At 40.6% G+C, this 18,796-nt stretch overlaps 1 protein-coding gene across 1 annotated transcript in view; it reads left to right on the plus strand.

The window, feature by feature from the left end:
• The window catches only part of szt2 (SZT2 subunit of KICSTOR complex), a 109,079-nt gene that overhangs the window by 60,639 nt on the left and 29,644 nt on the right, over positions 1-18,796 (plus strand). Inside the window, exons 51-60 of the mRNA XM_078285561.1 lie at positions 4,674-4,847; positions 6,501-6,692; positions 7,338-7,537; positions 8,513-8,679; positions 9,392-9,489; positions 9,636-9,768; positions 10,842-10,972; positions 12,031-12,078; positions 13,155-13,276; positions 13,897-14,082. Of these exons, the coding sequence (XP_078141687.1) occupies positions 4,674-4,847; positions 6,501-6,692; positions 7,338-7,537; positions 8,513-8,679; positions 9,392-9,489; positions 9,636-9,768; positions 10,842-10,972; positions 12,031-12,078; positions 13,155-13,276; positions 13,897-14,082 (1,451 nt within the window). The remainder of the gene's footprint in view (positions 1-4,673; positions 4,848-6,500; positions 6,693-7,337; positions 7,538-8,512; positions 8,680-9,391; positions 9,490-9,635; positions 9,769-10,841; positions 10,973-12,030; positions 12,079-13,154; positions 13,277-13,896; positions 14,083-18,796) is intronic.

Below are 18,796 nucleotides of genomic sequence, written 5' to 3' on the forward strand. Positions count from 1 at the left end.
TAGGTCTACTGTAATCGATTTCAGATATAAATAACATATTACAATTACAAATACACATTTTCATTATCACATAGGCTAGATTATGTTTTCATTACCATATCAGCTATATTGCATGCAATGAGCATTTGGATTATTAAAAACAAGGCAAATTTCATGTTTCTTTCCATAACTACAAGCAAACTAGCCTAATTCAGTTAATCCAATACAATCCCTATGCCACAAAATACGTGACAGATTAATGTTTGGCTACAAGCTCAGGTTTACTGAGAAACAACATACTAAGTAGGCCTATACTAAACAGTATACCAAGAAACAATTCACTCTCTCTCTAAACTCTATAAACCTATTTGGTTTAGATTGTCATTCAGTGAAGTGCTTAAAAGTGTGCATACTTCCAAAAATCTATTGGCTTATTCACATTTAATTCTCCCTTGATTAAGTGCAAAAGAGACGATAAAGTACAAGCTATTTGGAAAAAGGTCAAGTTTATCATTCTTCCCTGTTAGGAACAGATTGCACTTGTTCTTCTGCAGTAGCCATGGCTTGATCACGCATGTAGCTATTTCCTGCTTCACTGCTTCTTCAATGGAGCTTTGCCTACGGGCCTAGCGTAGGGCAATATTGATTAGTGCCCCCGGATGACTGTGGTGGAGAAGAAAAATTACACTAGGGTGGATTGCTTTCCACCCCCAGCTGTCTTTACCAGCCTGCAGCCACGACAACACAAACAGTGTCCTCTCCAGAATTTCCCCAGATTTCTATTGTTATTTGTCATTTCAGATAAGTGTATAACTGAAATTCATACATTTCATTTAGGGGCGCTAGACGACACGCCTCTGATTATATGGCATCTTATAAGGCAGCAATATTTACAGATGATTCTATTTGTCTCATTGGACAATAAGGCTAGCTAAATACAAGCCCACTATAATTCAAAAAGCCTAATGCATAGATTAATGTAGTGTAATGGCCTCAAATATGTCTTACACACTCTGGAATAGAGAGAAATTATTGCCATCCCATATAAAAATAAATGTTTTTTAGTTTGTTTTTACGGGGCTGCAGAATGTAATTTCATAAGTCCTTTTTTTTTTTTTTTTTTTTTCTTTGCTGCAAAGTCTTTTTTGATTTACCAGGATAGTATGAAATGTCAGCCTGTGTGTATCTATGAAATAGGATGGGGTCTGAGTAACCTCAGAGTGATTGACTAACTCTAGCCTTGAGTCGCAGATTGTGTTCCATCACTTACAAATCCCTCTGTTTTTTTGCACTCTAGCCATTAAGGCTGTGTTGTGGCAACCATCAGCCTCATTGCTTCAGTTGACATGGTCAGACAACATGAGCAACCAGTTACTAAGGCAGCATGGGATGGAGGAGCTTGCTCAACTGTACTGACACAGACTAAGCAAAAATCTGTTGTGAAAAGCTAGAGTTACCAGAAGGAAACGGTGTCCTTGTAGGTACAAAGCCTATTCTGAGGTTTGGCTGATTGAGCTAAGAGTACAGTGTTTTTGTCTGGCTAATAGCCTCCTTCGTCACCAATTACAGGCACAAATTGCTTGCTTCCACTGTAAGACTACTCCAACACTGGCACCCTTGCGCCCATTTGTAATTGGAACTTTTTCTGATCTGATTTGAGATGCTAGGATGGAAAATTCTCTCCCTTGCTTCCTGACTTGCTGGCGACGATACCTGTATCTTACAGCAATGGTAGCAGTCGTTCTGAATGACCAAACTCTTTACACCACCTTTGAAAGGATCTTAAATGCACTGCAATAATTTGGGGGTTAGGGTTAGTTGACTTGGTGTTGTAAAGTGTTAGTGAATTGGGTGCAATCTCGATTTGCCTGGCCTCGGCTACAAATCAATGTTATATTCAAAATATAATAATAATATTTACATTTAATTTACATATACATGACCATGACAGGGGCAAAGAAGCTTTATGTTTTGACCAGTGCTATAGCGCTGCTTTCCATTCATTGCGCATGGTTAGTGAATAGCATGGCATTCTGATTTTGTCATTCTGGTGTTATAGCGCACACTCCTTGTGCAAACCTTTAGTGAATCAGGGCCTTTAGTTATGGGCAGAGATTAGAGCCAGCAATTTTTGATGCTTGAATTGAATCATTGTATGCAAAAATTGAAACCGAGTTGCAGAATTTGAATTTTTGATGCTTGAATTGAATCATTGTATGCAAAAATTTAAACTGAATTGCAGAATTCAAATTTGTTTTGTCCAATTTGAAACTGAGTGTAATGGTTTGAATTTGAAATTGCTCATTGTTGCTTTCAACTTTCAACTTTAATTTCAAACTAGTACAATCCTTGATACGCTTTCAAATTCAGTTCTTACAATTCAAATTCAAGTCTGGAGTCATTTAGACGCGTGTGGCTAGCTTGAGGTGTTTACTGGTACTGTTCTCTACTCTCTACTCTATGCCCTCGATCATCCACTGCGATACCACAGTCTGTTCCTGTACGTCTTGGAATGTAGCATCTGCCTCCACGTGTCGTTCAGCAGTCATGTAGGGCTCCCAAACCCCAGTGAACAATGTCCATTCAAAATATCGTCCTCTCGACTGACCCAGAGCTGCAGTGCAGTTAATCCAAGCTTGCTCGCCTCCTTTACTTGGTCCTCCATAAGCTCTACGAGGGGAGAAACTATCAGAACAATTACTGAAACCCGTTGGCAAGACACCAAATGCGTCTTGTCCCGGAACAAATGCTTTTAAAGGGTTTTAGTGCAGGTAGCTTATAGCTGTATTCAGTTTCTTGATAACTGCTTCAATCGCAAGATAAATGTTTACACGTTTACACATTTTACACTTTCATCAAGGAGATTTTATATCATCGAGGATGAAAGGAACAATGGCTGCCCATTAATTTGAATGAAAGTGTCATAAAAATATCAGCCTTTTATATGGCTCTGAGTGATTTATTTATTTATTTATTTATTTATTTTTAATGGCCTTCATGATTCTAAAATATATAATCAAAATAGTTTTTTGGACTTGCGGTGTTGAAGGTTATCTTCTTGACAGTTTTAGAGGACTGCCTTTTATAATGGCCGTCTATGGGGAAAATGCTTTCTGGGCAAGCAAGTTTTAGGCTGCAGTACCAACATTGGCCACCATGCCAAATTGGCAGCAAGGCTTAGACCTGACCAATGGGGGCTGATTTTCATCCACCATTGCTTCCTCTGCTTCCTGACTGATTACACAATCACCCAAGACGCTGCGCACAAACTGAATAATCCAGTCAAAAGGCCAGAATTTCCCAGTGCTCGGATCATGGCTAGAAGGTAGCTGCCTGACGTTGATGATCCCACTTATATTTTTCTATTGAATCTGCGACGGCACATACATGATAACTATTACAGTAGTAGCTGAAATGTTGAAGTTCTAATAGCAGCCTATTTATTTAGCTAGTTATTGACACTAGCCACTGTAGTATTACTGCACAGACTCAGCAGAGGCTGTATTTGGCAAAAAATTATTTAGCTATTAGCAGAGCAGAAAGATAATAAACTTGCCCTGAATCACATCTCCAGCAGCCTACAGTACCATTCCAGCAATGTTTCTCCAATCCAACACAATGCTAGCTGCGAGTAAACATTTTTACTGTTGCACTGCAGCACAGTACACCGAAGCAGAGAACAGTACCAGTAAAACAAACACACCTCAAGCTAGCCATGCCCACCTAAATCCCCGGAGTGTGTCTCAGGGACTTGAAATTGAATTGTAAGAACTGAATTTGAAAGTGCATTGTGGGTTGAATTTTTACCTCAAACTAGTTGAAAAGTTGAAAGCAACAATGACCATTACATTCAACTTCAAATTTGACAATAGAAAGTCAAATTCGGCAATTCAGTTTAAATGTTTTGCATACAGTGATTCAGTTCAAGCATCAAAAATTCAAATGAATACAATTCAAATTCAGTTTCTGCTGCCACTAATCTCTGCCCATACTGAGTGTTGAGCTATCAACATGCGCAAGCACATAGTAACCCACATTTGGGAGAAGAATTCATGATAATGAGTAAGTGAGTATGAAAGTCTGAGAATGATATGGCGGCTTTGTGGAGCTGCGTGACTGCAGCAGGCTGGATCTGTTTGCTATGGCAAGACTGATTTATACCTGGGACTTTCTATAATGCATGTGCGTCTCCTGCCTACCCTGCCAGGTAGAGCCAGCCGTCAATCCTGCTCCATGCATGCTGCTGCTTACTAATGATGTGCAATAATAGCCAGCGCCATGTCAAACCAAATAGAGTGCCAGGGTGGAGCTCCAGCAATACTGTTTTACACAGGCATCACATCTGGTGAAGAATGCCTATGTGTACAGCTTTTATGAGATGAAGAACTGAAACATCAAAGATGGAAACTAAGACTCACTCATCAACTGTCACTGTCAGATTATGCTTTGTTAATTTTGATTCATGCTGCTATCTCAGAAAAACAGGCAAAAGGTGACAGAGGCTGTGGCAAATATCAAACATTTTCATGTTTTTCAGCTAAATAATGGATATTTGCCCAATAACCCAAAGGCTATATGAAAAGTTGGCCTTATTTGTGCACTGCCAATGATCTTTGTGTAGCTGCAAAGGAAGGCGCATTTCTCTGTAGACATTTGTTTGTCATTTTAACAGATTTCCCCACTGTGTTGTTCAGGTATTGCTTGCATCGCCCTGTCATTTGTGGATGCCCAAGGCTGCCCCCTTCAGGTCCCTGCCCAGGACTGCACCACACTACAGAGGCCGGAGAGCTGCACCATCCCCCTTCAGCCAGACCATTTTGATGAGCTTACGACCGTGGTTAAGGTGGACTCCGCCAACCTCAGCTCAGGTACACCATTCACCACAACACAGAGCAGTCGCAACCAGAGAGAGAGTTTGGCCAGCTTGTACTGTGGCTGCTGCTGGTCCTTTCTGGGTATTGAATTCTCTCAGAGAATCAGAGCATGTATTCTCTTTTTTTATTTTTAAATCAAGTCCCGGGAGTCATTTTATTGTAGCAACTGCACCAATTTAAAAATGGATTCATTATAATCATCACACAAAGTAATGGGTAACAGTCGAGCTAATAAATGTTACATCTAAATAAAAAATGTCCCTTAAAAGGAACTAGTAAATCTGTCTGGCTAATGAAGACTACTCTATAATGTTAAGGTTTTCATTCCTTTTGTAAATATAGGGGCTGCATTTGTTGATTTGATGCTGCATCACAGTGCCATGAATCAGAATTAAGTTAGTTTTGGGGGCTCATTAATATAATAGTGTGTTTATAAAGTTTTCTTCATGCTCTCTTCTTTCTGTTGCAACACTTTAAATTGGCAAATATATTTAGCCTCCAGTTGTTTGGGAAAAGTGAATTGATTCTGGGCCTTAAAATAGAGCCATCCTCAAGTGGTGCTCTATCCTAGCATGTAGTTAAGTGTAGGTTTAATTGGAGCCTTACCTGCCTTACATACTTGAAAGATAGAGTTCAATGATAATCATATCTCTGGTATTGTTTAATAAAGGGCATGTTAATGTACAGTAACCCCAAACTGTCAATGTGGAATTTAACTTAATACTCTTCCCTCTTGTTGCCAGGTTTAGAAATCCGATCTACTTCCTGGTGTAAATGACATCACGTACATCCAGATTTGAATGAATGCTCTGATTGGGCGACAGCACGTGTAGTTAATGAGGTAGCCGGGGACAGAAGGCAAGATAGGAGAAATGCAGAGAGTTTGCCTTGGTGCCTGACCAGAGCTGATGGAAAATTACAATAACTCTGGTATTTCTAGTTTCTCTCTTCTCTCCTTATGATGAACATGCACATCATTTTTCATCAGACTACTAAAGTTAAGTGGAGGAGGGAGCTGGTCTGTGCAGGTGAGCGAGAAAGGCAGAGCGAAAAGAGAAAGAGAGGGAAAGAGAGACCCCCCCCCTTTGTACAGAATTTGTACTTTTTTGTCATCATCTGGTTTAAAACCAAAGTATCTCCATTCATTCTTATTCATGACTGAGGGTAAAAAGGATTGTGAGATTGACCGCCAATTAGGTGCATCGGTGAAGAGAGAGCTGAGCCCCAAAGCTCAATTTACCAGTCAATCTTTGTTCCGACTCTCACCTATGGTCACAATCTTTGGGTAGTGACCGAAAGAATTGGATTGTGGAGACAAGCGGCCAAGATAAGGTGCAGGGTGGCTGGCCTCACTCTGCATGGTAGGGTGAGGAGTTCAGGAGCTGCTCCTCCACATCCTCCACACATCGTTTGGGCTCCTGATAAGGATGCCTCCGGATGTGCCTCCCTTTGGAGATGTTCTGGGCATGACCGACTTGGCAGAGACCTGAGGGTAGACCCAGGACACGCTTGGAGCGCTTGGAGATCCCCCAGGAGAAGCTGGAGGAAGTTGCTGGGGAAAAGGATCTGGGCTGCTGGGCTGGATGGATGGAGAGTTGTTAGCTAGACTGTGGTATTTAATCAGGTCTGCTGGTCTTCTCCTAACAGAGCCACAGCTTCGGGTCCGGTTTGATATCTGGGAACAAGGCAACGTCAGCCCATTGCAGCTCAGTGATAAGCTGCAGGGGGCGCTGCGCCACGCACTCTGTGATGTGGTTATGGAGCTGAGAGTCCTGCCCAATCCCCTTTGTCTGGGGGTGCTCTGCTCAGCGTCGAAAGCTCAGAAAGAGGAGGCTAAAGGTGAGGCCATTGCTAATTTCTCATTTGCTCATTTCTTTATTTCTACTATGGAACTGTTGCCACAGCACTGTGGTCTTCAAGAGGTAAATTCAGGTCAGTCAGTCAGGGTGAGACACTTCACTCCTCTATACCTGTATGCTATCAAAGTACATCACTCCGCTAAACATGTACATAATGAAACTATGTCACTGTGTGGTAAAGATTATTTTCTAGAAATCATCTCATCTATTAGTTTAGATGGACTGCTGCCATACAGTGATGTACGGTGGTATGTCTAGCTCTATTGATGATTGCAAGACAACACATACACTGCCATTTTATAATAAATCACATTGTTTTATCAGCAGTTCTTTTATGTAGGTATGTAAAATGTTATCAGCTACAGTATGTTCGCTGACATTACTGTATTCTGCATAGAAGAGATGAAGCCAGCTGATCAACTAAGGAGCCAGAGCTGAGATTACAGTCAAATAAACGTATCATTAATTATGTCTGTACATTTTTGCCAGAAATACGACATGGGATTGGTCGCCATCTGTACTTGTTGTTTAGGCTAATTGGCCTGTTGAGACTGTCACTTTCACATGTGGATTTTACTCATTCAGCTGTTGTCTGTGCTCATTTCTCTCTACAACACGTCTTCAGGACTGTTAATTCCTTTGCCTGAGGTGAAGGACGTGAAGGATAGCCCCAGGCAGCGCAGTGGCTCCCGGGTCTTTAAAAGCAGCCCCTCCCCCATCACCTTAATCCAAGCTCCAGGGAGCACCCCCACGACAGGGACCAGCACACCAGAGTCTACCACACCTACCGGCAAGAGCACCCGCCGGAGCTTCTGGGAGATTCTGGTCAGTTCCCCCAGAGGCTGAAGGCATTCATGAGGGAACTCTGTGTGTCTGTGCGCTACATTGCCTAATCAATGGCTGCGTTTACATTCATTAAAGTACTATAAGTAACCTGGTGTACTCTGATTATGAGAAGCCTGGTTAAGATGTCTGGCTTACTCCCATATTAAATGGGTTACTGTTAAATGGGTTACTGGCATGGAAACATCTTGCTCCTTACAAAAAAGTCACATGTGAAAACCCACATGTGAATTCAAAGCACATGTGCTTTTTGGGGACACATGTTGATTTTCATATGTGAATATGTTTTTTTTCCACGTATTCCTCACATCACATATTACAGTTTTTACTTCAGATGTTAAAATTTCAATTCATAGTCGGATGAATTTAATGTATTTTTTCCACATGTGAACATTTTATTTCACATTGTCACCTGTCATTACATATGACAATATTTGTTTCACATGTGAAAACTTATTTTCACATGCAAAGAGACCATTCACAGGAAAATGTCACTTTCACATAGGAAAAGGGAATTTCACATACTAGTGCAGTGCCCGTTCAAAACATGCCTGTTCGGAACGGGCCGATTGCTTGGCCTCCGGTATTGCTGCTGCTATGCGAAGGACACACATACAGAGATTCCTTGCTTTATAGTATGATGATACGAAAAACAACATATGTCCAAAAAGCACATGTGCTTTGAATTCACATGTGGGTTTTCACATGTGACTTTTTTGTAAGGGACTGTAGACCTTTCATGAACTAGGTATAGGTTGAATTACTATTGTGTTATATCAGCGGCAGAGAGTAGTAATCAGCAATAGAGAGCAGCAAAAACGGATATTCATTTATATGAAAATGTCGCACATTATTACTTTAAATCCCAAAACATTAAAAGATGGTATACTGCTTTTAGATAGAGCCCACGGTGGTTATTTGTCAGAGAGGTGTAAATGTTCTGTTGTTTCCTCGCAGAGTAAGCCTGATTCGTCAGAACTGGGGAGCCCAAAGACAACTGATGACATAGTGCAGGAAAAAGGGGAGGAGGGTCGAGTGGCGCGACGGAGACACAAGACGGAGAATGTGAAGCAGCAGTGGAGCCAGGAGAAAGCTATGGCTGTGGAACTAGAGCAGGCCCAGAGGTGTGGTATACATGCTGAATATCTTCGAAAATGTATCACTCACAATACTGCGTTGAATTCTTAAAACTCAATACTTGTTTTAAAAAGGTTTTTCAATATGTTTTTGTTAAACGAGAGCACATTTCATTATGCAATAGAGTCATTTATTTTCATGCAGCACATGGAATAAGACTGTATAATTTTGTACAAAAAAAAAAACAATTAGTAGAAAACCCAAGAGGTACTCCATTATAAGAATTCATCAATGTGAAGCATTTGAATACTTCTGAATTTCTTTTGATGTCTTAAAATCAACACAGTACCAAAATTAGACACATTACAGATTAATTCATATGACAGATTTTTATCAAGCCCTTATACAAATTGGGTCTCCCATCCTATTAAATTCTTTGGCAGCCCAAGTGTTTGATCACCCAAATGAAAATTTTGATTATCCACACCCCACAACATGTCTTGCAGACTTGGCATTTGTCTTACCTCGTTCCTTCTGTTAGCAGCGTTGCGAAATTCCAATGGGTGGTGAGTTTTTGTTCCAATACAGAGAATGGGCAGGGAAGTTTAAAAGCCTGAAATCTCAGCACCTGGCCGAGTAATTGGTATTGACTCGTTGGTATTGATCAACAACCCTATCAACCCCCACAGATATGTTATGGTCTTAGTTATTGCCCCTTTAATGCTTAGTGGGTGTTTTGCTGTATTTGCGGCTGTCTAGGAGGCAGGTGTCCCAGTTGGAGGAGGGAGATATGGGCACTCTGCACCCCGTCTACCAGGTCACCTGTCAGCCTTGGATCACATTCATGGCTAAACTTGGTGAGTTTTTCCTCTGCATTCTCCTCATCTGTGCCAGAGTGGGAAAAAATCTAATAAAAATGATTGCATCTTCTCCTGGTGAGCTGAAGTACCTCTCCTTATCTGTATCTCTGCCTTTTCCTCATGACCGGGGTGCTGGTGAACAGGGTGCCCGTCCATTCAGCAGTGCACAGCCGAAATTGCGTCACAGTTCCTGCTACCTTCCATCTTGACGGAGATTGTCAATTTGGTCAATTCTCTGGCTAGTGACACAACAGTGAAGGTGTTCGAAAAGACAAGGTGAGTCGTTTCTGCTAGGCGTGAAATTACCACTTTGATCACTTTTCGGAAACTGTATATTTTTTATTGTCATTTTTATTTTTATTTTTACATCATGCCCAGGGACCACAGTCGAAAACTAGCCAGCTGACTAACAGAGGCTTTACAGTTGCACCACAAATCTAGCAAATATGTCTGCCGCCATCATGGAGGTCCATTTCAGAATTGGCTGTGTGCAAATAAAGACTAAATAAATAATATTAGGGCAAGAAAAAGAGAGATGCTTGAAAATTGAGGGATTGTTGTGGTATGGGTGTATGTAAGTGAATAGTCTGATCTGATAAGGTGGATTTGTTTCCAAATGTAAATTACTGTGACACAACTACCTTGCCTTTAGCCCTGGTCTCTACTCCAAAAGACTTGTTGTAGCAAGTTGTACGAGTTGTAGCTTGAGAAGAGTCAGTTCAGTTAACCTGAACAAACTGTTGGTGTTTGTCTTTGTTAACTGGGCAACAGGCTAACTTTCTTGTTTTTTAGTTAAAACAGTTGTAGTAGCAACATAAACCTAAGCTTAACATAAACACTTATGTTGTGCCAACTGGCTAACTTAGAAAAGCAACTGGTGTTAATACCAACGCTAACATTTGCTTCCACTAGCTATGTTAGGTCATGTGCAAATCAGATATGATAACAAGACAGTGATAGTTAGCTGACCAGATACTATGGTTAGCTAGCTAACAAGCTGACATTATCCAAACACAAAATCAATCGAAAAGAGCACTGAAATTCACCATGTCTATTGAATTCTGTTGAGCTGGCCAAGTTTTACTGTTAGAAATGCAGCCAGCTGTTCACAACCACTGTTGGCCAAGTGCGGAGGACATCCAGCATGGCTGCCAGAGGGTGCATTTCATCACCGCTATTCTTGCACATTTACAGATTATTGTGTACTGTCTCATTAAAAATAAACTCAAAGTAATGTCAGTTTCAGCCTCAACCTCAAATTTGTGCCCTTATTAGGCCAGAACAATATTTTTCATGTCATACAACACTACCACAATAATGGTTGTCTTGTTTTTTTTAAATCTTCCTAGTTGTCCCCAAACCGGAAACATCTTTGTACCATTGCCTGTTGTCCAGCACCTCAGCCAACCTCCGGCCACCGCAAGGAGCTTCATTCTCATTGGACGAAACTTCCACCAATGGCACTGTAGCACAGAGCAAGGTACCTGTTAAAAGCCATTTGTCTCCAAGCCACCACTGAAGATGTCTGAACGCTCATCCTCTATGCTGCCACTAAACAGAGTGTGGTAGAAATACACAAAAATTCACAACACATGATTCTCAATCCATAATGCAACATGGACATCTGTAGTCAAGTATGGTTCATTGTTTTCTGGCACCTTCATCGCCACAAAATGCTTAACTGGTATAGTGTATATACCTGCTAAATAGCAAGTGGCATGAGCTTTCAGACACACTACTATTGGCCATCTCTTTCTTTGCTTTGCCCATGATCCCATCTGCTTCTTCAGATTTAAAACCCTATTTGCTCAGGCTAGTCTCCTCCAGATAGGATGTCAGATCATTTGTAAGGTTCAAGTTCATAATAAGGTTATTTGTTTACCACTTGAAAATCTGCCTTTAGGATTTTGCAACTTTTTTTATTAAATAGCTGAATTCTGCGGTCAGTCAGGCTGTGCCAGTAGCTACTTGAATGCAACATGAGAATCACAGATTGCTCTTTTAAACTAGCTTCAAGGGGTTAAGAAATCAATTCAACTAAAATCTAAATTTAAGTGATGGGAATGATTTGTCTTAAGGTGTAACAGCAAGTTGGAGACTTATTCAGCATTGGTGGAGGTTTGCACTCAGAGTGCCTTCTAGTTGATATTCAAGTGGAAGTGTAAAGAAAAAAGAAAGTGGTGGTGACTACAGGTCCCCAGAGGGGCCGATATTGGTCACTGACTGTCGAAAAACTACAGCAGCATATGACATGACTTGAAGAATGTCCCTCTATCCGCAGCATGTTGCTAATAGCTGTCACTACTGTCACTCCCATCATCTGCAGTGTAGAGGGAGAGGTCCAAGCATGACTGTTCTGTGTCAACATGCTCTCTTTGCTACTGCGCTTTGATCCTTTCTTTCTCTGTCCATGCTACCAACTGTCTAACATACTTATGTTCTTTTGCAAGCGTCTGGCTTCGCTCAGTTTGTGTAGAGCTGTGTGTTTCACTGTCAGTGCCTGCCTTGCTGTTTGTACCCATCTCTGTTTGCCCACAGAAGACAGTTCAGATGAGGAAAACACCCCTGTGCTAAATAGGTTCACACGTAAGTTTGCCTTCCAGCCTAACACATTGATGCTGGTGGAGGGATGTTCTCTTTTGCTTAATTTGTAGAACCCCGGTGAGTTTTTTTGTTGATTATTTTTCTATTTTCATTTGATTCCCCTTCTCCTCATCAGTAATAATAGTAATAATAATAGCACTTACATAAAAGCAGAGTTGAGAACGTGCTTTAAAAGGGCGTAAAAACAAGGAGTAATAAAATATATAGATCCATTCAACAGAAAGGTAACAGAGAAAGAAAAGTAAGTAAATTAACATAAGAAACAACACAAGCTTAAAAGTGGACAAGATCAAAAACATGACATAAAAGGAAGTCCATAAAAGTGTGTTTGAAGAAGTGAATTAAAAGATAATGAATTTGATAGCCCAAGAGGTGGGACATTCACCAGTCTAAATATCAACTATAGTTAATATAATGATGGAAAACATTGCCAGATCATATATGGATATGTAATGACCAACACCTCACCATTCCCTAACCATTTCCTTACTGTAGCTGCAGCGGTTCTGCATCACAGCATCACGTTCATGCTAGGCATTAGCTAGACTCTGTCTCTGATCTACCACACTAAAATGGCTAAAGTCTGTTACACAGAGCTTTGAAAACAGTCTCAGATTGATTATGGAAATTGATATTTTTCAGCTTTTGTGCTGCTTTTGTTTCTCCTCTTTCACTGGTCATGTATGTCACATTTTTGTTCCTATCAATGGATGAAATTTCTCTTTCCAGCTCAGCCATGCCATTTCTTCTGCCTAGCCTTGCAAACAATCCTGAGCAACTCTATGTATTTGGCCTCTAGGCTTAAAAAGCCCCACTGAGCAATTCCCCATTCTATGTATATAAGGAAAGACATTTTATCATTTTATCTTAATAATGTCATCCTCAAAATCACCATAGGCTGCTGTCCATTTAATCATACTTTATGGTAAAGAGCAGATGAAAGGATGTTGTGACAGTCACTAAGGTCCCTGTGTTAACGGGATCGCAGTGGCAAGCTGCCTTGCTTTGGCTCAGGTTTTCCCCTGCCGTCTCACTGAGTTTCCCCCTCTTCTGTCCAGCTCATAAGGGCTTCCAGCGCTTCGAGGCCCTGGAGCAGAGTGATTGGTTCAGTCCCGGACAGACCGGGGCAGGACTGGCTCCACGCCAGAGGTTCCTCCTCATCAACATCGTAGACAAAAAGGTGAGTTGGGATATAGAAGTCCCAGACTGGAGAGAATGTTTCTCAGGCCATGATAAAGCAAGTTTAGGCCTCCATTTGTCCTCTTCTCCATTAAAGCCCTGTGCAGCAGTCTAGGAGGGAAGGTTTGGACATGAGAGGCCATTATGTAGCTATGTATGTACTATATGTCTTATTTGCCTGTGTTAAACCCATGCATGATTGGAAATGTGGAATTTGGATATATTTATTATGTGTTATTTAATTCATAATGTCAGTGACACTCTCTATGACAACCATATTTATAGTGCATTATAACGGCGCTCATAAGGAATTATGGTGCACTCATGAGTCATGATGCCATATGACTATGCTCCTAACAACCTATAATGCTGACTTATGCATTATTTCAGCACTCTATATTTTGGATATAACTTAAAAGGTAACGAGTAACTTAATGTGTTAGTTTTTCGATTTATGTCATCAGTTATTATTTCTCTCCCTCTTACCTGTAATACACGACTCTTTCAATCTTAAAAGAAAGTAATCTGTTTTTGCCATTAGAAATGAAAAACTACAAATTGCACTTGTTCTCACAGTGTAGAGAATGGTACCAATATCAGTCTGCCTTCTCTATATGCTAGGTGACTCTATACAGCTATAACTGGTCTGTGGACCTCGGGGCATCTTTGAATCGTGAACTGGTCCAGCTGGTTAAGTGGCAGAACGCAAGGGCTCATGTTGTCTACTGTCTGCTGAACCAGAAGATGGGTCTCTTTCATCACTACTGCTTCTCCGACGCACCCATCCACGAAATCGACTCGAAACAGGTAAAAACACTTACAACGAATGAATGAAGCCGTCCGTACTGACAGTGAACGCAGCAAGCCAAGTCGTTCTGGCCTCAAAAATTGGTCATTTCGTCATGTGTCATGTCTATTTCAGGCGACATTTCGCAGGTGAACCCCGCCTCCAAACTATGGCTATTGGTGGAAAACCACTGTTTGGTCCAATGGTTAGTAGGATGACTTGCAGGTAGACCTATGCCACCAAATAATTTCTGCTGTATCAAAAGTTTTTTCTAGTTCTGGTTCTTTTTCCAGAAAAAAGACAAGAAAAGAGCATATAATGCCCACACTGACAGCTGATTGGTTCCCGTTTTGTACCTCAGCAGCACTGTTGGAATCACATGAATACTTTATCCAAAGCGATGTCATGGGGCATTTGCTCCCTCAGTTTGTTAGGAACCGCTGTTACACACACCTTACCATTGCCGCTGAAAGTAAGTCTTAATGCCTTATGCTTCAAATTGTTAATCACAGCCTTCATATGGTGGGAATTTGGGACGGTTGAGGAGAATGTCCTGCTAGTTCAGGTGGAATCAGCCTGTCAGGGTAGCATCTGGCTTTACAGTATTGCAGGAGCAGGCAAGTCCTGGGGCAGCTCTGATGCAGCTGTCATATCCTGGGGAGGAATTAGGGTGACTTCCACATAAGCAGGTTCAGTACCTGTTCCACTGCTAGCCTGTTTGGCACTTGCTTAGAGCACACTTTTCATTCCTATCTCAGACTCTCTGACCTCGTTTTCAGCTGCTATTAAAATGGCATCTGTATCTGGATATGCCAACTGGATAATGAACAATGCGATCATGCCCTTACACAAGGTATTTATGTGTTGTTGTTGCCTGCATTTTGCATTCTGCATCCTGCATTCCTTCGAGTTGCGGCGTGTCTGTGCCGACACAAACTAAACGGTGAGACAGTTTAAAACATAGCCTCAGTGGAAGTACAATGGTCAGCTAATGTTGCATTGCCATTAGCTCATGCTAGATTGAGAGACTTTAGTTCCTGAAAAAGTATGAGTTACTGGACTCGCTGAATGCAACTAGTCGTCTATAACCGCCAAAGTAAACTTACAACCTTTGGGGAAACACTGCACAGTACAGATTCCATTTCCATCCGGCTGACTCTGGCAGATCCCATCACATTCCCATTGCAGTGCGTGCTCTGTACATTTACACCTTGCATTAACATGTGTTTTTCCATATCCAGATAAGATATCCAGATACAGATCGGATTTTAGTAGCAGGTGTAAATGGTGTCTGCCAAATGATGCTCTGTGTAAATGCTGGGAGGCAGAGGTTGTCACTAAATCCCCTCCTACATTACTGCTCCAGTTATAATGCATCTGTTATCTACAGCTCCATCAGTGCTTTTTTCTGCTTGATGCACGGTTGTTTTCTGTTTTAAGTGTCTCAGCGAAACTGCAGAACCTGCCGTATTAAATCTGGAGCCGCAGATCAATATGAGAGCGATGGTCTTGCTGCCGCAAACAAAAATGAGATTTCTCAATTTCTTTCAGGTTTCAGATTTTCTAGAAACACAACGGCCATTTGTTTCTACTGAGCATTTTGTTTTTCCTGCCCGTTACCCTACTATTTCCTGCTTTATGTTGCCCTGATCACATCCTGGAAATACAACCCAGTCTGAGATCAATGGCCTTGTTTTATAAAATGAAGCACTGATCTAGCTGAATCCATTTACCTCTTGCCAGTTTCCATTTATCCTCCTGTTTTATTTATGATGAGGTATGGAATTGGGAAGTTTGGACAGGGAGGTTTTCATATTATTTAGTTATCCGAGTGTGCTGCTGTTGCACTCATGAATCACAGCGCTGGACTCGGACTGACTGATTTTATGAAATGGTGTTTATTCTGCTGTTTATTCTGCTGGTAACTGTGAACTGATTAATTGGTAATATACAAAATGTGATTTGCAAAAATAATCAAAATATCAACATCCATACAAAATTACAATTAGATTAGATTCATAGAACAGTTCTGAATTACACTAACCTATTCTTTCCATGCATAAAATATTCCAAAATCAAGATCATTTTGTAATATGATAATCCTTCTATAAATAATTAACAATGTAACACTGCAGTTACACACACTGATTCATTCATTTTTTACAACCAACGTCACTTGTGCACCGTTTCTATGGCAACAGTCTAAACATTACTATCACAGCTGATGTGATGCTGATGTAGCCAAAAAGAACTTAGACTTTGGCTCCTCTTTAAGTTAAAATACACCACAGAATATATATCTTTAAACAAACAATAGATGGTTGGGAGTCAATCCAGCTCCATATTTGACTTAAATAATACAGCACCATTGCATGAATACACTTTGAATGCATCACACTGCCAGGTAGAAAACTGTTTTCTATGCATATTTTATCCTCCTCTATCCTCAACTCTTCCTCCCCTGCTCCCTCACATCTTCAGTCAGCTGCCATGTCAAGCTCACCGGTTCCCACTGGTGGGTAAGAGGACAGTGGTGCGGAGAGACTCAGCTTCCCCAACTTCAAGCCCAGTGATTTTCATTTCCATAGCTGCAGGTCAGCTGAAGCGCCTGTCATGGTGTAAAAGAGCGGGCCTGAACATGGGAGAACCTGCAAGTATTTTAGGATTTTGCAAAAAAGAGCAGTTTCTCTCGCGATCTCTTTGACAATTTTCTTTTCAGTGTTGCATTTGGTGCGCCATTAGCCTAGAGGTTAGAGAATCGGGCTTGTGACTGAAAGATTGACGATTCAAATCCTAACAACAGTAGAAGACTGTGGTTGTACTGTGGTCTCCTATTGTAAATGTGTGGAGCTATGAATATAGGTGAAGCTGGCAGTTGGCAGTTGTGAAGCTGGCAGTTGGCTTTCTGTGGATAAATAAAGGTTAAAATAAAAACTAAAAATAAATTGGACTGGTAGTGTTCTTATATCGTTATTTATAACAGGCTAATGTAGTGATTTATTAGAGAAGCATTTTACTTTTCAGCAGCAAAGAAAAATGTCAAGTGCCCTTTTAGCCTTTCCCTTACAGCCAATTACAAAACAAGCTGAAAGAAAAAGAAACGAGCAAACTTTTGCTTTCCCTCCGATGGCCCCACTCTTAATCACTCCAGCACTAATGAATGCAGACAGAAGGCAGAGTCAGAGCAGCAGAAAATTTGCCCGAACAGAGCATCATCTGTCATGGTCCTGATGAGGAGCAGAGCGAGCACCAGTGCACAGTTTGACCCTCCAGCCTGTGGGCACGAAGCAGCCAGCTCTGCCACACTGGGGCATCTGGGCCATAAGCTGCTCTGCGGAACAAACTTACCCAAAAGTTACCATCAACAGCGACGAGGGCAGATGAACGCAGCTCTGGGCATTTATTACAATGCTCCACCGCAAAATCTCCATCAACGCTTTCTTTTTATCTTTGGATATTTATATACACTGCCCACCAATAGTTTGGGGACACCACATTTTCCTTTATTTTTACTATTTTCCACATTTTAGAATAATAGTAAAGGCATCAAAACTATGAAATAACACAAATGGAATTATGCAGTGATCAAAAAAGTGTTAAACAAATCAAAACTATCTTATATTTTAGATTCTTTAAAGTAGCCGCCCTTTGCCTTGATGGAAAGGCAAAGGCTTTGGAAAGAAATTCATACAAAGGCATTGACTTCAGTATTTATATTTGTCTAAGAAACACATTCCAAGCATTTAAGCATCAGCCTTTAGATCAAAATGGCTTTAAGATAATGAAAAACGTAGTGCATTCAATCAGGTCTCCCCAAAATTTGACGGGCAGTGTATATAAGTTTAGACTTAAATAACTTTTAATGGCTGGATGCCCTTTAATTGATGCCAAACGTCAGTCGGCTACCTGTAATTATTGTTTTTTGGTACCCAACCTAATCTTCGAATAGTCCAAGTTTTGGATATAGTAACATACCAGTCCATAACTTAATCTCTATACTGCAACCACATATTATAAAAAATGAAATATATAAAGTACAAAACATTTAACTTTTATTATCCCTCTAATATTCATTTGGTTTCACATGGATAACTTTGTTCACAGGTCAGGGTGCACATCTCATACTCATGTTTAACTATCAACATTATCAACTACTTTACTGCAGTGTGAGAACTACCACCAAAGGGTTTTTTTTTTTTTTTAACAAATATTCTATGGAGAAATGGGAATTAATACTGTATGTCTCATGAAATTCATATTTAAAATAAACCATCCTGTAGCTTTGACTGGTTTGAAGCCTATTAATGAAATTGTTCCTGACATTTTCCTACTTGGCAGCCTTGGATATTCCTTCAGTGACCTGATTACATCCTCAGAGCTTTCTTGCTTTAATCTCTTATCTGTCTGCCTTTCACTTGATTTAGTTTAGTTTCATTTAGTTGAGTTTTGCACTTAAACAAATATGCGCTGGAAGAGACTGATGGGACTTGAAATGGCATCCCTTTTTTTCTGTCTCTGTCTCTCCATCAGTCAGAATCAGAGTCTTTACCAGCGTGACAAGTATACCTGTGTTGCCAAAGCATTCATGAATATTCTAATTCATATAAAAAGTTTAGTAAAAGCAAGTTTATACATGCTAACAATATTTACAGATGTACTTGAAAGGAAAAAAGCAAAATGAGTAAAAAAAGACAATCACATACAGGAACAGTTAAACAAAACCTTGCAGGGATT

Source organism: Centroberyx gerrardi, chromosome 9 (genome assembly GCF_048128805.1).
Source record: "Centroberyx gerrardi isolate f3 chromosome 9, fCenGer3.hap1.cur.20231027, whole genome shotgun sequence".
NCBI classification, from domain to species: domain Eukaryota; kingdom Metazoa; phylum Chordata; class Actinopteri; order Beryciformes; family Berycidae; genus Centroberyx; species Centroberyx gerrardi.